At 57.9% G+C, this 20795-nt stretch overlaps 1 protein-coding gene across 1 annotated transcript in view; it reads right to left on the reverse strand.

Moving 5' to 3' along the window:
• Positions 1-20795, reverse strand: part of CTTN (cortactin) — a 31128-nt gene that overhangs the window by 5730 nt on the left and 4603 nt on the right. Inside the window, exons 4-13 of the mRNA XM_024749352.1 lie at positions 20401-20530; positions 16671-16781; positions 15538-15592; positions 14272-14382; positions 10736-10846; positions 10081-10191; positions 9219-9329; positions 7920-7975; positions 4181-4250; positions 2012-2133 (exon numbers count right to left, since the gene is read on the reverse strand). Coding sequence (XP_024605120.1) covers positions 2012-2133; positions 4181-4250; positions 7920-7975; positions 9219-9329; positions 10081-10191; positions 10736-10846; positions 14272-14382; positions 15538-15592; positions 16671-16781; positions 20401-20530 — 988 coding nt within the window. The remainder of the gene's footprint in view (positions 1-2011; positions 2134-4180; positions 4251-7919; positions 7976-9218; positions 9330-10080; positions 10192-10735; positions 10847-14271; positions 14383-15537; positions 15593-16670; positions 16782-20400; positions 20531-20795) is intronic.

The following is a 20795-nucleotide window of genomic DNA, read 5'->3' on the forward strand; positions in this document are numbered from 1 at the left end:
AGGACGCGATTCCCCTCTGCAGCCTCCAGAAGGAAGCAGCCCCGTCACCCCTCCCAGGCCTTCCGGCCTCCAGCCTGTGAGGCGGTAACCGTGCGCCGTCCTAAGCCACGGCACGCGGCCCCGGGAAACCGGTGCTGACACCTGTGAGGTGGACCTTCTCCACACCACTGATCAGGAACCTGACGGCCCGGGGAGGGAAGTCGCTCGCCCAGGGACAGGACGGGAGCAGCAGACGCAGGAGCCGCACCGTCCCCACCCGCTCCCCGCCTGCTCTGCCAGGCCGCCCGACAGCCGGCGGCGGCACTGCCCACTGGAAACCACCCCCTCCGGAGACCACGCGGCTCTGGACCCCAGTGTGGCTTTGCCTGACCCGCACCAGCAGGACGGTCACGAGTCCTCACGGCGCTGGCAGCTCGCCCACGAGTTAAATCCCTGAGGCAGCATGATTCCCCGAAGGGGCCAGGCCTAGGCCAGGCTGAGCGTGAGCTTCTGGAGACCCGGGCCTGCCGCCCACCACGCAGTGGCACGAGGACCCGTGACGGCCCCCCTCCACACCCCAATCTGGCGGGGAACAGAGACGTTCCTTCCCAGGGGCACGCTCGCTCCCGAGAATGTGCGGGTCGAGCATCCGTGGCCGCCCCGCCTGCCACAGGGAGCGCTCGGACGTGTGCGGGCCGTGTCCTGCCCCAGGAGAGCGCCTCACAACCCAGAGGGCTCTGGTGCGAGCGGTACCGTGCCGATCGATGGGAGCCACTCAGGGGACAGGCGGGCGGGGAGAGGCTGGCAGGGGCTGGACACAGCGAGGGACAACACGGCGGAAGGGACGGCGAGAGAACCTCAAAGGCAGAGGGGCTGGACAACACGACCGAGAGTCTCCTTCTTCTCAAGCCCTCCAGCCCTTCTGCAGCTTTCAGACCGCAGGGGTCCAATTCCAAACCATAAAACGAGGAAGGCGTTATGTGAAAACGAGACCAAGTTATCGGAAAAAATGCCTCCTAGTGTGCACGTGTGTGTCCGCAACAAAGAAAAACTTACAAGCGCCTAACTAACAACTTGAAGGAGAGACAGCTTTAGAGTTTCTGACAATTAAGGAACGGTACGTGGTCATTATACACGTTTGCTATCATCCCAACTTCACCACGTGTGATAAAAACGTGTTATCAGGGCTTATTTAATTCCCGGCCCCAGCGTTTCCTGCCCGTCGCATGTTAACTGCCTCGACGGGCTCTTCAGAGCCCTGACCACTGATTTGAGGAGGAAATGTCCTTAGGTTTAAAAAGAGCTTTACGATCTACAAAACAACACACGCGTTATTTCAGATTCGACTTCCTATCCTAGCCACCCGAGTCGTAGCGCCCCCACACCCGTTTCACGGGCAAGAACGTGGGCCGCGGGACGGTGCGCTGATCCGCGTCCGGCCGCGCGGCTGCTAGGTGGCGGAGGGGGACCCGGGCCATCAGACGTCGGTCCAGCTACAGAGTTTTAGTAAGGAGCGAGTCCACACCCTCCTGCTCACCCCTCACAGCTCGCACCTTCTCCAGCGCAGACAGTTTGTAAAGAATCACAGAAACACCTGCCGACCCGAGCTCCAGAAGCGAGGGCTACAAGAGCCAGCAGACGGCCTCCTTCACGGGGATTCCTTCTGTGTCCTCAACCTGCCACCCAAGGGGACAGCGGGTTCCCGAGGGTGACGGGTGGGAACAGACTGAGGGGGAGATGTGTGGACGGGGGCTGGGCCAAGGGCACGGGGGCCGCCAGCCCGACGGGGGAGGACAGGCCCGCAGTCGCCCAGCGCTGGAGCAGCACAGCTCGAGCCGGGGCACATCGACCGTCTCGTGTCTGGTGGCAAGAGACCGGATCGTCTGTGTGGCTGAAGGCTAAGTTCCCGAGAGCACAGCCTTCGGCGCGAGTCCAAACGCTTTCTGCTGGCCACCTTCTGCAGCAGATGCAGGAACGAGCCAGACACGCGGCCCCGCGCACGCGAGGGGGCCCGGGCGCCGCCCGCACTCACGTCCAGCTGCCTGCGCGCCGTCCTCTGCGCCCGCTCCGCCTCCGCCTGCCGCCTGTCCTCGTGCTCCTTCTCCCTCGCCAGGTTTTCAAAATTCGCTCTGATGTCACTGGTTTTGCTGCTCACTGCAGAGGAAGGAGAGATTTACTCAGGGCACCACCATCTCCCCCGGACCAGGCCCGCGCCAGGGCGGCCTGTCCCTCGGGAAGCAGGCACCCCAGCTGAGGGCGATGTGCCCCCTCGGCTGCCGGCTCAGTTCCCCACCAGGAACGGCCTTCACCGTTGCGTGTGCTGTACCCACAGCGGGAGGACGGCATAGCTCTGCTTCTGCAATGCTCTTATGTTCCAAACACCACTGTATTCTTCACCACCAGACACTCGCAAGGAAAGAAAATCCCCCTAAGGATGCCCTTGATAAAACAATAGAAAGTACTGACTGTGAGCAGATCTCAACCCTTTTAACATTTTGTGTGACAAAATGGGAGGGCGGAGCCCACTGCGACTGCCCCTGTGGACGTGCCGCGGGGCCTCCAGGGAAAACACGTGCAACTATCTGAGATGCAGGCCGCACTGATTTTTTCCTGGAACATCATTTTCCTGGAAGGGACAAACTACGGTTATGCCGTTTGGGTACGTGCCAGACCCTTTCTCCGAAAGGAACGAGCTGAGCCTATCCTGTTAAAAAACAACTACAGTATTTGTTGTCAGTAGGAAAACTCAAGCTTTCAAGCAAAATCAGAATTTTGGAAAATCCGTGTCCACTGCCACGAGTATGACAACCTCCCGGTTTTACTCAGAGACTCCGCGACGAGGTTGATACCGTTACCGGACGTGACCTGGGGGGCGCTGTATAATGAAAGGTGCCAGGGTGTGGAAGATCAGCGTGACTCGGTGATCGATACTCTCCAATGACCCTGACGAGATGTCACAAAGCCTTGCTGTGCAAGAGAGACCAGCCTTTAAGAAAACCACTGGACGGCTCCCTGTTGGACTGGGGCACAGAGAATACGACCAGAACGGCCAGTAGAACACTCTTCCCTTTTCCCACTGCTTATCTGGGGAGTCCAGATTTTCTTCACCACCCTAACGTGTCACGAGAGACTGAAGGAGTGAGAAGCAGCTAAGAGAGCTCAGCGGGCCGACACGGAGGAGATTCCACAGAAACGTAACACAACACTACCCGGGAACCTAGCCAATATCGTGTAATAACTGTAAACGGAGGATAATCTCTGAAACTTCTGAATCACTAGGTTGTACATCTGAAACTAATATTGTAAATCAACTAACTATACCTTAATTCAAAGAAATGCTACTCCTGCACTTTCTGGTTTTGAAAATGTAGTTCTTTTTTTCATAAAAAGTATTATGCTAATAAGTGATAGTTTCACTGCTTGTAAATGTTTAAGTGAATTAATAAAATGGTAAATTCTTCTTGCCTCTGTTTTAATTCTAACACAGTAAAGATCAGAAAACATAACCCATGTAAACAAAAGTTCTTTGGGGCCTCAGCAATTTCTGCCAGTGTCCTGAGACCAGAGTGTGTGGACTGTTGGCCCACAGGGCGTCCACAGGAAATAAATGGTCGTCTCCACTTGCTGCGTTTAACTGACCACTTCTATCACGTGTGATAATTCCCCCAACTAAACGATGTTCTCTCAGGCTGGCCCATGTTTAACGGCTCCCCAGCAGACACCAGGACCGCAGGAGGCCCACGCACACACGCAGCAGGCACCGAAAGGGTGGGTTGCGAGCAGCCTGCGAGTGAGGAAGGAGAGGGCTGCCTGAACTCATGCAGACGCGGTGACATGCTGCTCAGACATGCCACGGCCGGGGCAGCGGCAGGTTCCGCAGGAACCTCCCAGGGCCCTTGAGGACGTGCAGTTAACCTAGCTCTGCTTTGGGAAGCACCCCCCAAAACAGATCCCCGCCTCCAGAGAGCTGCAACGCCCGTGTCTGAAAGGTGCCTCTGAACCTCTGCAGGAATGAACAGCGTCAAACGGGTAATCAACTGCTGTCCCCAAAATACACAGATCGACCACGGTCTCCGTCAATGCATCTTCTGCTCCTGCCGAAGCTCCGTTCCCCCTTCAGCACTGTCCTGGGGACACCACACAGCGTGGAATTTCTCCCGGGAAAAACCACGGTGCTGTCAGGGGGTCTGCTAGGACTTACCTGCTTCGACAGGGACAGTCTTCTGATAAGTGGAGGCCACCGTGGCAACGTCCTCAAAGGTGGAAGCGTTCTACCAAGACAGGAAAGGGGAGATCAGGAATGCATTTTTCTTTCTTCCTTTCCTCTCCCTGCACAGAGGCCTGCCCCAGATCTTCCAAAAGAACCAACCAGAGAGCCCAAAGATTTCATATCCACCTGTTCTGCACACTAACAGAGGAATGAAAAGTGTGTTGATAACACATTGGCTGGTGACCATACGGGTCAGAGTCAGAGAAGAAACACACCTATGGGGAGTGGGGGGTGAATGGGCAGGGCCAGGATGTTTAGGGCAGTGAAACTACTGTGTAGGAATCGACAGTGGTAGATACGAGTCACTACACGCCTGTGCAAACCAGCAGAATGTACCATGCCAGGACAGAACCCTAAAGCCGACCTCAGCGCTGGGTACCTACGATGTAGGCTCAATGTAGGTTCACAGATCGTAACAAATGGACCACTGGCTGGGGGAGGGGAGGTAGGGAGTATACGGGAAATCTCTGCACCTTCCTCTCAAATTTGAGCAAATTGCTCAAAAAAGCAGAAAAACCGAAAACCCTACCACGTGCCTCCACTTCACAACCATAAACCAAGCACGTGTTCCTCCCACGCTCTCGCCACGGACAGAATTTGCAGGGGAGCCCAGAAGCCTCTGCCGTGCTGGGAGAGGACCCTGGGACGTACAAAGGCCCCCCGATCGTCCACCTCTCCCAGTAAGTGCGACTCTAGTTTGGTTCTGTAGGGACCCAACTCTGTGAGACTAAAAGGACAGCGACAACCGTCCACGTAAAGGCTGACACGGGCGCGGACTGACAGCTCAGGGCGGCACTGGCCGCTGGGCACAAACGCCTCCCAGGGAAACACACCAGGGGCTCAGGACGGTCAGTGCTTTCTTGACACAGGAACCGTGAGAAAGGAGCGCGGGAGGAAGCCCGTGGCCGGCTGACCCTGAGGCCAGCCGCGAGCAGCTGCGGGAAGTGCGCACGGCCCGCGCCAAGCCCAGGCGCAGGCAGCTCCGCGAGGGCGGCGGCAACCCACGGGCCCTGGTCGGCACGCCTGGGGGCCAGCCCCGACGCTCCCGTCAAAGCCCCCTTCTCCTGCCTCCTCCACCTCCGAGGTAGCCGCTCGGCTGCCCAGACCACCCCCCTCCTCTGCTCTCCAAACCTCCCCATCTCTTTCCAGAACAACCTCTAAGGCCCCGCCCCCACCGGCTCTCCCACAAGGCTCCTGCCCGCCCTGCGGCCTCGGCGGGGAAGGGGTCAGCGCCCCCCAGCTTCCGGGCCGTGGCTCCTGCACACCCGCTGCCCGTCCCGTCCGGCCAACTCTCCAGCACGATGCTCAGAGCCACCTCTCTGCCTTCGCCCCCAGGCTTCTGGCAAACACCACGACCCCAAGCCTCTAGTTTCCAGCTGCGGGGTCCCCACCACACTGCACCCCCGTCACCAAGATCCGCCCACTGACTACAGCCTTCCCCTCTCCTGCTGGCCACCCTCCTCCACCTGGACCCAGCTCCCCGCTCCCCACCGTCCAGCCTGACCAACTCAAGGTCTCGGCCTCTCCTGGGGCTCACCTGCCGGAAACCTCGCACCTGCTTCCACCACCCACGGGGACCACGTCAGACCTTAGTCCCTGAGCCGCCTATCCCCAGGGATGATCTCATGCTGCCCCCAAGGCTGAGACCTGGGCAGGTGCCTCACCCTTCTAAGCCCCGGGCTTCCCAAGCGCACAGCACAGACCACTAGCTGGCCGCAGGGGCACCCCGCGCACCCCCACCCCATGCCCCAGGGTCTCCCTGCACCTCCCTCTCTATGGCCTGGGCTCCTCCCACCTTAAAACAGAACCATCCCCTCAGCTGACCAGTACCCAGCTCTCCCCGATCATGGCCCAAACGTGCCAATGCCACGGCTCCCTCCCTCCCACAGCCCAGACCCCTGCCAGACTCCATGTGCCACAAGCTGGCTCGCCCAGACAGGATGTCCCCAGACAGGATGTCCCCAGCAGCGCCTCAGGGCAGAGACAGCCCCTGCCCCCCTCACAACTCTCCACCCTCAGACCAGCACCAGTGGACCCTGTGGGCTCCCCGCACCTCGCCAGGTGCCCTGCCCAGTCTCCTCTGACCAGCCTGCCCACTGCCATCCCACAGGCGTGGCCCATGGCCTCCTCGCCGCTCTGCAGGCTCCCCGACTCCACCTCCGTCTGCAGGCACCCCCCCACCCCCTCCATCCGAACTACCTGCGCCGCCTGGCAGCCCAACCAGACGTGCCCCTCCCCCCAAGTTCCTGAGCTCAGCAGACAGCCCCACCATCCACCCGGGAGGCCCTCCTCCTCACCCCTTAAGCGCAGGGGCTTCAGCACCCACGCTGCCTCAAGGAAGCATCTCTCTCCCTCCGCCGCCATCCCCAGGCCGAGCCAGAAGCACCCCGATCAAAGCGCTGAAGCCGCCTCCTAACCGGGGCCACAGCCTTGCTGTTTCCCCCGCGATCCACTCTCCACCCCGGGGCAGGGAGGCTGCTTGGTGCATGTCCTATTCACGTCATTTGCCTGTCAAACCCTTGCAGGGCCGCTCAGAACCCATCTGACGAAACACAAAACCTCACCGGGGGTCCGCAGGGCTCCCTGAAGTGGGTCGTGACCAGCCACTCACCACCTGCCCCCCTGCAGCAGGCCCCGTCTGGCTTCTCTCAGACTTTCTGTATCTGCCACAACACCGACCGCAGGCCCGCCAGGTCCTCGGTGTCCCCGTCCCCACGCCCACACACACACTGGCCCCGTCCTCCCTGGCGAGCTCCCACCACCCGCAAAGCCGAGCTCAGACTCGCACCCCCTCAGGACACTCCCGGCCCCACGGCCAGAGCCCTGTGCCCTGCCGCTCGCTCCCAGGGCCCACACGCGGTCACGTGATGGGGTCCCCCGAGGGGTACAGCTGGGAGCCTGATGGAAGGGGAACTCCACAGGGACCGGCCCTGGCGCCCAGACTACCAACCGGGCAGGGCAGCCTTAACATCGGTCCAGCTGAACCGATGGGAGACAGACCACGCCCAATCCCCAGCGAGGACAGCTCCACGCAGCTCGTGGGTCTGCTCCTCTGACGCGGTTGGAATTTAGACCAGAAACCCAACCACCTGACGCGCTGAGACTCTGAAACCAAGCAGGAGGGACCAGCTGGACTAGGGCACCCCAGGGAGAGCAGAGCGTGGAGCCGTGCAGCCGTGTCACCCTGCCTCTGGGGACCCCCTGCGGCGACGCGCACCTTCTGGATCCGCCTTCCCCAAGACGGCAGGCCCCGCGACGCGGCCAGCGTGACCAAAGAGCTCGGTTTCCAGATGGGTTCACTGCCAAGTACGGTCACAGCCACGTGTCTGGGAGGCGTTCGCGACGGCGGCCCAGCACTGCGCCTGCCTGGCCAGGGACCCCGCTGCCCCCAATACGTGACAGGGACAGCAACTGCCTCACAGCGTGGCCTCGAGGGGTCCAGGAGAGGACACCCGTGACACAGGGGACGAAGCCCGGCACGTGTGTCAGCTAATGGCACCGCCACGGTGATGACACACGCCTGCCTGAAACGTTCGCGCTTCTGCAAACACGCGCCAGGCGCCCACCAGAGACCAGAGACCACCCAGGGAGCAGCCATCTGCCCGCCAAGAGCGTCAGACGCCCGATCCTCTCAGCAGAAAACACCGAGCCCTGGACGTGAAGCACTCACCTTATCCATCCGGTCCTTCTGCACCCCGTATTTCCCACCGAAGCCTCTGGAGTAGTCTGCAATGTGACAGCACAGCACTTAGTCTCGGGCTGAGGTCCGCCAGCTGCCCGCAGCAGGGGCGTGCAAACAGGTCCAGAAAGAGCCCGAGAAAATGCGCCCAGAGCAACAGAACGAGAACGCGGAACGATGAGCCTCCGCTTGCGAGTTGGGCTTCTACCCGTGGTGCTCGGCAGCAGGCAGGTGAGAGGCAGGAAAGAGGTGTGGCATGCTCCCCGCGTGCTCCCGGGGGACAGGGGTGCGGGTGGCAGGCAGGGCGCCACCTCCTAGCACAGTCTCTGCTCTGCACTCCTGCTCTACTGAGTGCTAAAAAGAGGCTCAAGTGCAGGGATTCTCTCGTTTTACTTTTTTTTTTTCTCTTGCTTTGTTAAAAGATAAAAAGTTTCCCGGAACTTCTACCAGCCAAATACTTATGCTGCGGCAACACAGGTCCACGTGGCACTCACACTGCCGCGCGGTGTCAACGCCACGTCCACGCGTCTGCCGGGTCAGCCGGAGGGGATTCCTCCCTTAACGCTGGGGCCGAGCGCCTAAACTCAGCCCCGTAAAGTGAGGACACGACTCTTTGCCAACTGTGTGTCCCGGTTCTAATGATCAAGCCTGAATTTTGACAGACATTAGATAACTGCTCAGAGCAAAAGCACATTTGCCATCTGGACTCCCAACATATGCACCCAGAAAGCTCCTGTCGAGTTCCAGCTTTGCGTACGTACTGTCTGGTTCTGTGTGAAGGAGTCACACAGAGATGGTGTCATCAAAAAAACTAGCAAAAACCAGAAAAACAGCACCACAAATGAGACACAGAAACCACGTGGACACGCCTGCCCCACGCCCCTGGTCCAAGGCCAGTGATCGGGCCGAACCAGACACGTTTCTCCCGGTGTCGGAGGCAGGGAGGCGGCCTACGCGACACTCACAGGAGTCCCGGCAACAGCAAGCACTGCTGCGGAAGGCCGCCGGGAGACCAGACAGCCCACTCCAGGAGCGAGGCACGCCACGGGGTTGGAGTGACCTGCACCTCACGCCACCTTTGACCAGACACAAACCCCAACGGTGACGGGAGAGAAAAAAGTCAACAGGGAAGAAAGGGTGCGAGTGAATTCCGCTCCGGCACAGCACTGGGCTGGAAGTGCCCAGGTGCCCCTGCAGGTGACAGCGGGTGACTCGGAGGCTGAGCCCTGAAGTCTGTGCTAGAAGTGGCGGCACTGGGCGGGGCTGGGGGGAGCCGGGGAGCAACTGTGCCTTGCTGGGACTCGTGCTTGGCCAGTCTCTCCTTGTAATCAAAGCCCACAGCACAGGGGTCCTGCCTCTCGGACTGAACACCAAATCTGCCTCCGAAACCAGTCTTATAATCTGAAAATCCACAGGTGACAGTGGAGAAAACAACCGAGAGGAAACACAAGTTTGGTTAGACTCAAACACGTCGCCTGGAGGAAACAAGGGCTGCGCCGAGCTTGGGGACGACAGAGCCAGCTCCCAGTCTCACCAATAGTCACAAAGGGCTCAAAAGGTTAAAGGACAGACAACGTCTGAACACGCGGCCCAGGCCCGAAAGCAGGTTAGCAACGGTATTTGAGCCGATTCGGAAAAGCTGCTCCGTGCTCCGGGACTCTCTGCAGGGCCCCGCCCACTCTGCAGACAAGAGCACGCGTCTCTGCTCACTTGAAGAAAGAGACACGTTACACACACGGCCCACCCCACAGCCACGCGGCAGCCCCGCTCCCCACCGCGCTGGCTGCAAGCCCGGGGCCCCGGCGGCCACACTCCCAGGGACGGGGCGCCTCTCGGGCCGGGACCACCGTGCCGCCCCTGTGGCCGCCCGGAGCGGCAGGCAGCAGTCCCTCAGGAACACTGCCGCAGCGGCTGGGGCTTCCGGGCCCAGGCGAGCACAGGCGCCCTGCCCCGCCCAACCGCAGCCCCCCGGGGGGAAGGGGGAATCACTACGGGCAAAGGGGTCCTTCCAAAGCCGTGGGGACAGAGGACGCCTCCCCCACTGAAGACAGGACAGCACCGCGACACAAGTACCGTGAGGCCAGGCACACGTGGGCCTGTAAACAGAAATGGGCTTCTCGAAGGCCTCGCGGCGAGCACAGCGTGAACGCACCTTTCTGGGATTCGTGCAGATGCAGCTTCTCCTGGTGATCCCAGCCAAGGGCACACTTGTCCTGTCTGTCTGTCTGCACACCAAACTTCCCTCCAAAGCCTTTCACGTAGTCTGCGTAGACAATAAAAGGCCATAATCGAGTATTAATGGGCAGCCTGCGTAACAGGGAGAAAGCAGGTTTTCCGTGAAGTTCAACATACACAATTCACTAAACCATCCTTTCTCTTCCTGACCTTTGGTGAAACTTCAGATGACATTCATTAAGAGGACCGCCTCGTAGTGTGTCAGGAAAATAACCTCATCTACCATCTCCGCACCACGGATTAACACTGACGGGACCCCCTACAGGAACCCGCGAAGCATGCAGTGTCACAGCACTGACGCGCCATTGGGTCTCACCACTTACACAGACGTGCGACACGTGGCCCCTGCTACAAGCCACGCCGCTGCAGCGTTCAAGCTAAAGGAGGTCTAAGGACTGGATTTCTTAGTTAACGGCTGTTTTTGGATTTTCTGTTTTACAGTTCAATGTTTAACAGAAAGAGACATCCACCCTAACTGTTCCCGGTTACGTTCTGTTTTTCCATTTCTGTTCTGGTTATCACCTATCACGTTAATAGCTGCTAGCTGGACAATAAGGTAAAACTGAAGCCACCTTTCTGGGACTCGTGCTTCTCGGTTTTGCCTTGATACTCAAAGCCGACCGCGCTCTTATCCACCTTGTCCTTGTCAATACCATACTTGCCACCAAAACCTCTGGAGTAATCTGAAAACAAGAAAAGTACTGTTCATAAACCAGTCACAAGGTCAACGGGCACGCTGTGGGTTTCAGCAGTCTTTAAGGAAGTATTTTGATCACTCAATTTAAAAAAGCAAACCTGAAGTCTCCGCGGCTCACTCTAAGATCACTTACGTAGGAAACATTCAGAAGTGTTATTTGTATGTAATGACGGACTACGAAGTGCAGCAAACAGAGCAGACGAACAGCTGTCGCGCCTCTGCTTCACCCCAAAAGACAGCATGAGACAACGGGTGACATAACGTTTCTGAACTCAGGGTGAGCCACAGGGCGAAGCTCTTGGAGGGTCACCCTACCTCCTAACCAAAGCTAGCAGAGCTGTGCCGGGGGCACCGCCAAAGGAACAGGATAAACACGGACTCCCTTCCAGAAACGTCAGTTCAACTCAAAGCTAAGTTATTATTATACTAAATTGCTATCTTTACACTAAGGCATGACTCCATCACGGACACATTAACGGAGTAGAACGCACGCAGAGATCAAATCCCTTCCCGGAACGCCTAGGGCTGCTCCCGGCACTTCGGCCTCTGCTCCCCGACTGCCCAAAGGCGTATTTATTCTTCATCAAGGGCATCTCGGGCAGAAAATCTGGTAAAAATGAACAGGATCCAACAGCAGGTGCTGGCTGGCAGCGGGCATACAGTGCAAAGGAGTACAGGTGTGTGCCTAGCAGAGAGAGAAGGCAGAGTTTCAAGGAACCCCATGCAGCAGGCCCAGCAGCCTCAGGGCAGGCAGGCCCTGCCAGGTGTAAGGGAAGCACCGCCCTCAGCAAACAGGAGCCCCTCAGGCCCAACAGCCATCCCCTTGGGGAAATGCCAAGCCAGTGGGGTTTCCAGTGATGGCTTTCATTTTTGTTTCTTAAAAAAATCTGGGGTTTTAAAAAGTACGTGAGCTCTCTGTTTATACGCTGGCCAATGTTCAAATAATTTACATGTGCAGGACAAACAAAACAAGCGATGCAGAACCACCAACAGATCAGGAGCTCTGCAGCGGGGGTTGAATCTTTAAGTCAAGCTCCATAAACACACACCTCAGAGGGCAGAGGGCCATAACTGATCACTTACATCACAGTGAAAGGCAACTCAGGATGGCTTCTAAGGACAATCTAGAAGGATCTATCAAAATTTTAAATTCAACGTCTTTTGACCCAGCAACTCCATTGCTAGGAATTTATTCTTTTAAATAATCACTTACGTATGTAACAGAATATTCACTGCAGTCAATTTTTTTTTTTTTTAATGAATTTACTTATTTTATTTTCGGGTCTTGGGGTTTACTTCGGGTTGGGTCTTTGTTGCTGCGTGCAGGTTTTCTCTAGTTGCGGCAAGCGGGGGCTACTCTTGGTTGCGGTGCGCGGGCTTCTCCTTGCAGTGGCTTCTCTTGTTGCAGAGCACGGGCTCTAGGCGTGCGGGCTCAGTAGTTGTGCCTCATGGGCTCTAGAGCGCAGGCTCAGTAGCTGTAGCGCACAGGTTTAGCTGCTCCGTGGCACGTGGGATCTTCCCGGACCAGGGCTCGAACCCGTGTCCCCTGCACTGGCAGGCAGGTTCTTAACCACTCCACCAGGGAAGTCCCTGTAGGCAATTTTTAACATCAAAAATTGGAAATAACCTAAATTCCACATTCCAGAGAGGAACAGTTAACTGGACCACGGAACAGAGGACTCAGCCATCATCAAAATTACGACAAACCGCGACTTCCTTGGTGGTCCAGTGGTAAAGAATCTGCCTTACAACGCAGGGGACGTGGGTTCAATCCCTGGTCAGTGAGCTAAGATCCCACATGCCGCGGGTCAACTAAGCTCGTGTGCCTCAACTAGAGTCCTTGTGCCGCAAACTACAGAGCCCAGGTGCCCTGGAGCCTGCGCGCCACATCTGGAGAAGAGAAAACCCAAATGCCACAACTGGAGAGAAGCCCGCGCACCACAACGAAGAGCTCACGTGCCACAACTAAGACCTGACGCAGCCAAAAATAAACAAAATGGATAAATAAATCAATCTTTAAAGAAAAAGAAATGCGACAAACCACCTACCCTGTCCAGAAAGTAACGGGGACATCCAAACACTTGAAGTTAGAAAAATTATATAAATATAACATAAACCGATTTGCATCAGGGAGAAGTCCCCTGGGTGTGTGTCGGTGAATGCATGAGAAACAACGGGGCCCGGGGTGCCTGACGGTCAGCAGGGCGCCGCTGCGGCCCACCTCTCTGCGACTCATGCTTCTCCGTCTTGCTCTGATAGTCGAAGCCCACGGCGCTCTTGTCCACGCGGTCAGACTGCACGCCGTACTTGCCACCGAAACCACTCGAGTAGTCTGGGGAGACAGGGCAGCGGTCAGGAAAGTGTGTCAGGCCAAGTGCCACCTTGGTCAGACGAAGCAAGACGCACCAGGAGGTCAAGCACGCATCTTAAAATGTACAACAAGCTACCCGCTGCTACACACGGGTGACGCTGGACGCGTCTATGTGCCTCTGCAGTCTGGTCCCCTTCGACTACTGAAGGGCAGAGGTGAGCTGCAGGCCCACTTTGGGAAGTAACCGCTCAAATAAAGGTCAGTGTATAAAGACAGCTAGGCAGCTGCACGGGTCTTTCTAGAAAAGACCCGACCCCTCCAACACATCGAGCCAGGTGGGCTGGGTGGACCGGTGGGGCCTAGAGCACTCCCAGGCCGAGCTACTTCCCTGGGTCATCGGATGACCAGGCTCGAACCCGTGTCCCCTGCATTGGGAGGCAGGTTCTTAACCACTCCACCAGGGAAGTCCCTGTAGGCAATTTTTAACATCAAAAATTGGAAATAACCTAAATTCCACATTCCAGAGAGGAACAGTTAACTGGACCACGGAACAGAGGACTCAGCCATCATCAAAATTACGACAAACCGCGACTTCCTTGGTGGTCCAGTGGTAAAGAATCTGCCTTACAACGCAGGGGACGTGGGTTCAATCCCTGGTCAGTGAGCTAAGATCCCACATGCCGCGGGTCAACTAAGCTCGTGTGCCTCAACTAGAGTCCTTGTGCCGCAAACTACAGAGCCCAGGTGCCCTGGAGCCTGCGCGCCACATCTGGAGAAGAGAAAACCCAAATGCCACAACTGGAGAGAAGCCCGCGCACCACAACGAAGAGCTCACGTGCCACAACTAAGACCTGACGCAGCCAAAAATAAACAAAATGGATAAATAAATCAATCTTTAAAGAAAAAGAAATGCGACAAACCACCTACCCTGTCCAGAAAGTAACGGGGACATCCAAACACTTGAAGTTAGAAAAATTATATAAATATAACATAAACCGATTTGCATCAGGGAGAAGTCCCCTGGGTGTGTGTCGGTGAATGCATGAGAAACAACGGGGCCCGGGGTGCCTGACGGTCAGCAGGGCGCCGCTGCGGCCCACCTCTCTGCGACTCATGCTTCTCCGTCTTGCTCTGATAGTCGAAGCCCACGGCGCTCTTGTCCACGCGGTCAGACTGCACGCCGTACTTGCCACCGAAACCACTCGAGTAGTCTGGGGAGACAGGGCAGCGGTCAGGAAAGTGTGTCAGGCCAAGTGCCACCTTGGTCAGACGAAGCAAGACGCACCAGGAGGTCAAGCACGCATCTTAAAATGTACAACAAGCTACCCGCTGCTACACACGGGTGACGCTGGACGCGTCTATGTGCCTCTGCAGTCTGGTCCCCTTCGACTACTGAAGGGCAGAGGTGAGCTGCAGGCCCACTTTGGGAAGTAACCGCTCAAATAAAGGTCAGTGTATAAAGACAGCTAGGCAGCTGCACGGGTCTTTCTAGAAAAGACCCGACCCCTCCAACACATCGAGCCAGGTGGGCTGGGTGGACCGGTGGGGCCTAGAGCACTCCCAGGCCGAGCTACTTCCCTGGGTCATCGGATGACCCGCAAGAGGCAGAAGTAAACAAGCTTGCAAAAAACACCTCAAGGGGACTTCCCTGGTGGTGCAGTGGTTGAGAGTCCACCTGCCGATGCAGGGGACGGTCCGGGAAGATTCCACGTGCCGCGGAGCGGCTGGGCCCACGAGCCATGGCCGCTGAGCCTGCGCGTCCGGAGGCTGTGCTCCGCGACGGGAGAGGCCACAATAGTGAGAGGCCCGCGTACCGCAAAAAAAAAAAAACCTCAAGGGACTTCCCTGGCGGTCCAGTGTTTAAGACTCCACGCGTCCACTGCAGGGGGCACAGGTCTGATCCCTGGTCAGGGAATGAGGATCCCACAGGCTTTCATCTACAGAAAGGCTTTACCAGGGAGCACTACCTCATAAAGATTAGCCTACGCCGTGTTAAAAGACGCACGTACACGCTGAAAATGTCAGTAATTTAACGGCTCTGTTGCCATTCTCAGGGGAAAGTTAGTTTTGCCAACCAAGTCACAGAGGGAACTGTTCGGGGGCAACGCTGCACGGATGAGGGGAAGCAGCGTCTGCTGCCACACGGGAGGTGGCACAGGGACACGAGATGCCAGCACTTCGTGGGCTGCGTGGCAGGGACCCCGCTGTCACACCACACCCAGAAGACCAGACACCTGAAGGGGACAGCAGCGAACTGCCCATGGCGACGCCCCTGCCCCCAGGAAGAGGCCTCGAGTGACAACGTGCTCCTGCCCTTCAAAAGCAGGCGGGCTGCCTTCCCATCACCGGGGTCTTTCCCATCTCACCTTTCTGCGAGGCGTGTTTCTCAGTTTTCCCCTGGTACTCAAAGCCCACAGCAGACTGCAGTCACAGAGAAAAGGGAAATGCAGTTTTAAATGCCTGGATCCACGATGCATAGGACACTTTAAAAAACATGAACCATGTTATCTTTTGATCTTTGATTTCCTAAGCCATTAACACCCAAAGCCCTGCTGTTTTGAATTCGTAACCCATAAAATGCTCACAGAAGCCGGCGGCGGGGGCGGGGGGGGGCCCTGCCCAGGCCAAGCTGCGAGCATAGCGGCCTGTCCCTCCCTGCCTCCCCCCGGTGGCCGACCCCCTCGGAGCGAGCTCAGCCACAGGACACCGACCTGGGCCGACTCCCATCAGCCCGCTTCTCAAATGGGCTCCCCAAGAGCCACACGAACAGCAGAACAAGGCCCGGCGCTGAGGCGGGCACCACGCACGCAGCCCGGGGGAAGGGCAAACGTGGGACCGTGGCCACACACAGCCAGGCCTAACCCCCAAGCCCAGGCTCGCAACGCTACGACATAAAACAAAGGGGCTGACGGCCCTGAGCCAGGGACTTGAGAACAGCGGGGCAGCAACCGGACGCTCAGCACAGCGCGGGAGGCGGGAGGCACTCTGCCAGTCCGCTATGAACACCCTTGGGGGATCCCTGTCACAGTGACGTCCAGGCAGGGACAGTGGGTGTAAACAGTCCCCGCTGGCATCCCTGGACAAATCTAAGGCTGTCCCGGGGTCATCCGATGAGTAGATACGAACATGGGGGTTTCTACAGCAATCAGTAAAAGAAAAACCCTTACACTTGACTGTTCTTCTGTTTGTCTGTTTGGCCACACGGCCTGTGGGATCCTAGTTCCCCGACCAGGGATCGAACCCGGGCCCCTGGCAGTGAGAGTACGGAGTCCTAACCACTGCACCGCCCGGGGAAGTCCCTGTTCTCGCCTCTTAAAGGGCCAATCATCTCAAAGCAACCGGAAAGGGGGGCCCTGTGGGCCCTGTGGTCAGGACACCCACCCTGCAGTCCCACGGAGTCAAGAGGCCCGGAGCACACACACCTGGCAGTGGGCTCTGACCTATGAAGACTGGCTCCTTGCCCTCCCCGGGCGCCAGCTGCCCAGGATGCTTCACTCACCTGATCAACTCTGTCCACCTGGACGCCAAACTTGCCTCCAAACCCCCGGACGGAGTCGACCTGCGAGCAGTGCTTGGAAAGCTTCGACTGATACTCATGGCCGACAGCTGACTGGAACAGGTGGCAAAAATAAAGTGTCAGACACCCGCCGGTATCACCACATTGCCCGCCCCCCATGCGGGGTCTAAGGGGGCAGCCCGCACCTGTGGTCAGCGTGGGTGACCCTAATTGAAACCACTCAACGTGGAAGTTAGCCTGGGGGAAGCTGCCTCCCGGGGGGCATCGCAAGCCATGGCCACCGGTCAGGTGTTCCCCGAACTCTCTCCGTTATCGGCCTCCCCGGAAGCTGCCCAAGAAGCCCGGCCACAAGGGGGGGCTTCTCACATGACTGGGCATGAAGAGCCAGGAGGCCAGGCCCCATCCGGAAACCGCAGAGCCAGCAGCCTGCAACATGACTCCTGAGACCCAGTTCCGGGAAGACCGCTGGCAACCATCACCCTACTCAAACAGGACATCTTCACTCCACAGGACCCAGGAATCAGGACAGAACATGCATTTTGCTAACAAATGCAGACACAGACAGGTGTGCTGGAGTCACGCCTCGCGTTCAGAGTCAAGAGCCACTGTGCACCCAGCCTGTCCGGGAGCGGAGTGGGCCCGTCAGCACATTATCAGCCCCACGGACAGGCAGGAAGGGAGTTTGGTGACATCCTCTCAAGGTCACGTGCCGAACAAGCAGTCCTCCCCAGGGTTCCCGCGGCGTTTCCCACGGTGGGGTCAGCGAACCATGGCCCAGGGCCCACGCCCGGCACTGAGGCTTTTTGTAAATAAAGCTTTTTGGAGCATACCACCTCTATGCACTCACAGAACGTCTACGGCTGCCTCTGTGTCTCGACAACGCAGCTAGTTCGGGAGCTGCCTGAGAGCCCATGGCGGCCGCGAGGCTGAAAACACTCCCCAAATTCTGAGCGGCCCCCGTCCTGCTCCAGCCTCCCAGACCCCTGACCCTCAGTGCTCGGCACCAGGGTCCCAGGCTCCCTCAGCAGGATGGACAGTGGTCACGGACCCCTTGGCGGACATCGAGGACACAGGATGCGTGCCTGCCACGTGACCCAGCGCGGGGCAAGAAGGCACACCCAAACCCCGGTTAACTATTACTCCAGTGAGCCACCCCGCCTCGGGCCCTCCTGCAGTGAGGGACCCGCTAGCGCACCGTGGACCCCCTTCCTGTTCATCTACCACTTCAGCAGCTGCGTTTGGGATCCAACCACTGCAGAGTCACTGCCACAACTGAGAACTCTGCAGGCCACTCGGAGTGTGCATTCTTTCCACAGCCCAGGGAGCAAAGTAGGTTCTACTTTAAAGTCTGGAGCTGTTGCTTTCTGTCCTTTCCGGGTTGGTTCCGATGCCTGTAGCTAACAGCAGATCCACGGCACCGCAGCCCTGGAAAACCTCTGCGGCAGAGACCACCCACCCGCAGCTTCTGGGTCTCACCCAGAGAACGTCAGCAGAGTAACACAGAGGCAGCAGCACGCAGAGAGGATTCCCCAACTTGATTCTTCATCACAAAGAAGTTCTAAGGACACTGCTCTGAAAATACGGCAGGTGACAGCTTATTAATTTTTCCAACTTTTTGATCAAAACAGATTTATCCCTCAAATTGCCCTTGACCTTACGTTGACAAGACAGTATTTATTATCGAACAGTCAGCACCGGGCAGAGCGCTGCCAAAAGCAGGAATGTACACTGGTCCCGACATGTGCCTGGCGAGGAACAAAACCTGCATCATGGACCACGGCCCCCGTGAGCCCCGCAAGAGGCGTGGGAGATGCTCAGACCACAGCGCACATGGGATCCCGATGGCTGCTGCACCTTCCCAGTCCACAATCCTCTCACAAGTAGGTGCCTGCCCAAGATGTGTTTTTTTCTGGAAGTCTCTATCACACAGTCTCAACACGCAGATCTCAGGGCTCTTTATCAATTTCTGGAAAGGACAAGTTACAAATAGCTTCAGGGTTACTTGTTTCGGTTTGGAACCTTAGTGATTTCTGATGACAGGCTGGTCCAGTGGCACTCCCGCGAGCTGCCAGGTGTGCAGGGAGGTGCAGGGGAGGAAGCACCCACCGACCGCGGCGCCCCCCGCTGGATCCACCTGAGGGGAACCGCCGGCTGGAGTGAGAGCTCGGTTCCCTGAGCTGCCCGGGTGCCGTCAACACATGGCTTCAGGCACTCACACACCGTCCGCTGAGCGCCTTCACGGTGCCAGGCCCAGCACGAGGCGAGGACAGCTTGTCCAGGCCTCGACGGGAAGGACAGCACAAACGCAGGAGTGACGCTGACAGAGGGCAGCACAAAGCACGGCAAGAGGCAGCCGCGGGCCGGCAGGAAGCCTGCAGGAGCTGAGGGGCCTGGGCCGCGGGTGCCGGGGTGACGAGGCTCAGCCCGCACAGGGCAGTCCGGCAGCAGCCCGAACCACTGTCTCACTGCCCTCATCCAGGGCTCCTGGTGCATCTGCAACGCTCTCCCCAGCAGGTTTCCCGACCCAGAGCTGGGGACCCAGGTTACACTGAACGGCTCTCTGCTTTCACTCCCCGCAACCCTGAGAGCCTGGACTCTGTTAGGTGGGAAAGGCTTCTACCTACGTGATGCTTTCATTGCCTGAAAAACATGGGGATTTTGCCCGTCTGTGCTCCTAAAAGCCACCACACTTTCTAGGATCCAAAGATGGTTTCTGCTCCCCACGCCCCTGTGTGCTGTCCAGACATCTCTGGGAGTGACGGGGTCACTGGGGGCATCCCTGTCTCTCTCCTGCAGCCTGCCCTTCACAGACTCCGTCTCCAGGCTCATTTCGGACCTGGCTTGGGGTGCCCACAGGTCCCCATGTATCCGCTCTGTGGTGACACAGCCGCGTCATCCCAGGCCCAGCTCAGATGCCGAGTCCGATCCAGGCACAAGGGGGACAGGGGTGGAATTACAGCCCAGAACCCAACCCAGTTGATACCTCTGCACAGAATAAAGGCAGACATCTCGCATTACCAGCCTGGGAAAAACCTACCTCTCCGGGGACGTCTAAAGACTGCAGACCTGCTTCACTGCAAACACGCTACGGTCTACCATCCTCTCTGCAGGGCGGACACCAGCCCCGCCAGCTGACCCAGTCCCTTCTCTAGTGCCAGCAAAGGCTGCCGCACCGTTAACAGCTTCAGTCTCCACCGACTTGGACCTGCCCCCAGCCTGGTGGGCAGTGGCATGACGCCGGGGGCCAGGGTCCTCTCTGAAGTTCACTAAATGTGGGAAGGACGACAGCACACCTGGCGGCTGAATTTCCACCCTTGACGTGAACCAAGGCCCGCAGACTCGGCTCCGGTCTGCAGGTGGGTAGCATTCAGGCCGCAGGCTGAACCGCCAGGGTGGCGACCATACCCGCGGTCAGGCCGCTTCCAGGCCTCCATCCTGGTCACAGAGCGGCCTCTGGCAGAACCTGATCTCCCGCTCTGGGGCTCCCGACACACCATCCACTCCCCAGCAACTAAGCATCTTAAAAGACCTTCCATAAACGGGAGCCCTTCGCAGGTAAGGTCAATGGAGAGAGGATTACTTCTGGCAAATCCGTCCTCAACAAGTAGACTCCCAACTTTTCATCTACGGGGGAGGCTCCTGAGTGACCACTCTGCCGACCATGGTGAGGTCAGACGTGCCAGGACCCACCGCGACGTGGCCGGGCACTTACTCTGTCCATTCTGTCCTGCTCCACACCAAACTTCCCTCCGTAGCCGTGTGAGGCTTTGGGTCCCGTTTCGAGCTCCTTCTCCTTGAGGGTCTGGTGTTCTTGAAACACATTCTCTCTCAGCTTGTGTATGCTTGGGGGGAAGAGATCAAACAGGAAGAAACCGGTCAGACAGACGTGCGTCCTCGTTTTCCAGTGGGACAGACGAGGACAGGACGTGTCATCTCGGCAGATCTGCAAGGTTTCACTAGTCGGTGGCTCCCCAGTCCCTGTCTCCCTTGTGCTTGCTTTACTGTTCCACCAGCTGGTCCCCCAACTTCGGCAGTTCTCAGATGCAAGTTAACAGAAAAAAGAAACTAATCTGAATTCACAGTGAGTCATCCCAAACCCCCCCCCCC

Source organism: Neophocaena asiaeorientalis, unplaced genomic scaffold, assembly GCF_003031525.2.
Source record: "Neophocaena asiaeorientalis asiaeorientalis breed wild unplaced genomic scaffold, Neophocaena_asiaeorientalis_V1.1 scaffold43, whole genome shotgun sequence".
Classification (NCBI taxonomy): domain Eukaryota; kingdom Metazoa; phylum Chordata; class Mammalia; order Artiodactyla; family Phocoenidae; genus Neophocaena; species Neophocaena asiaeorientalis.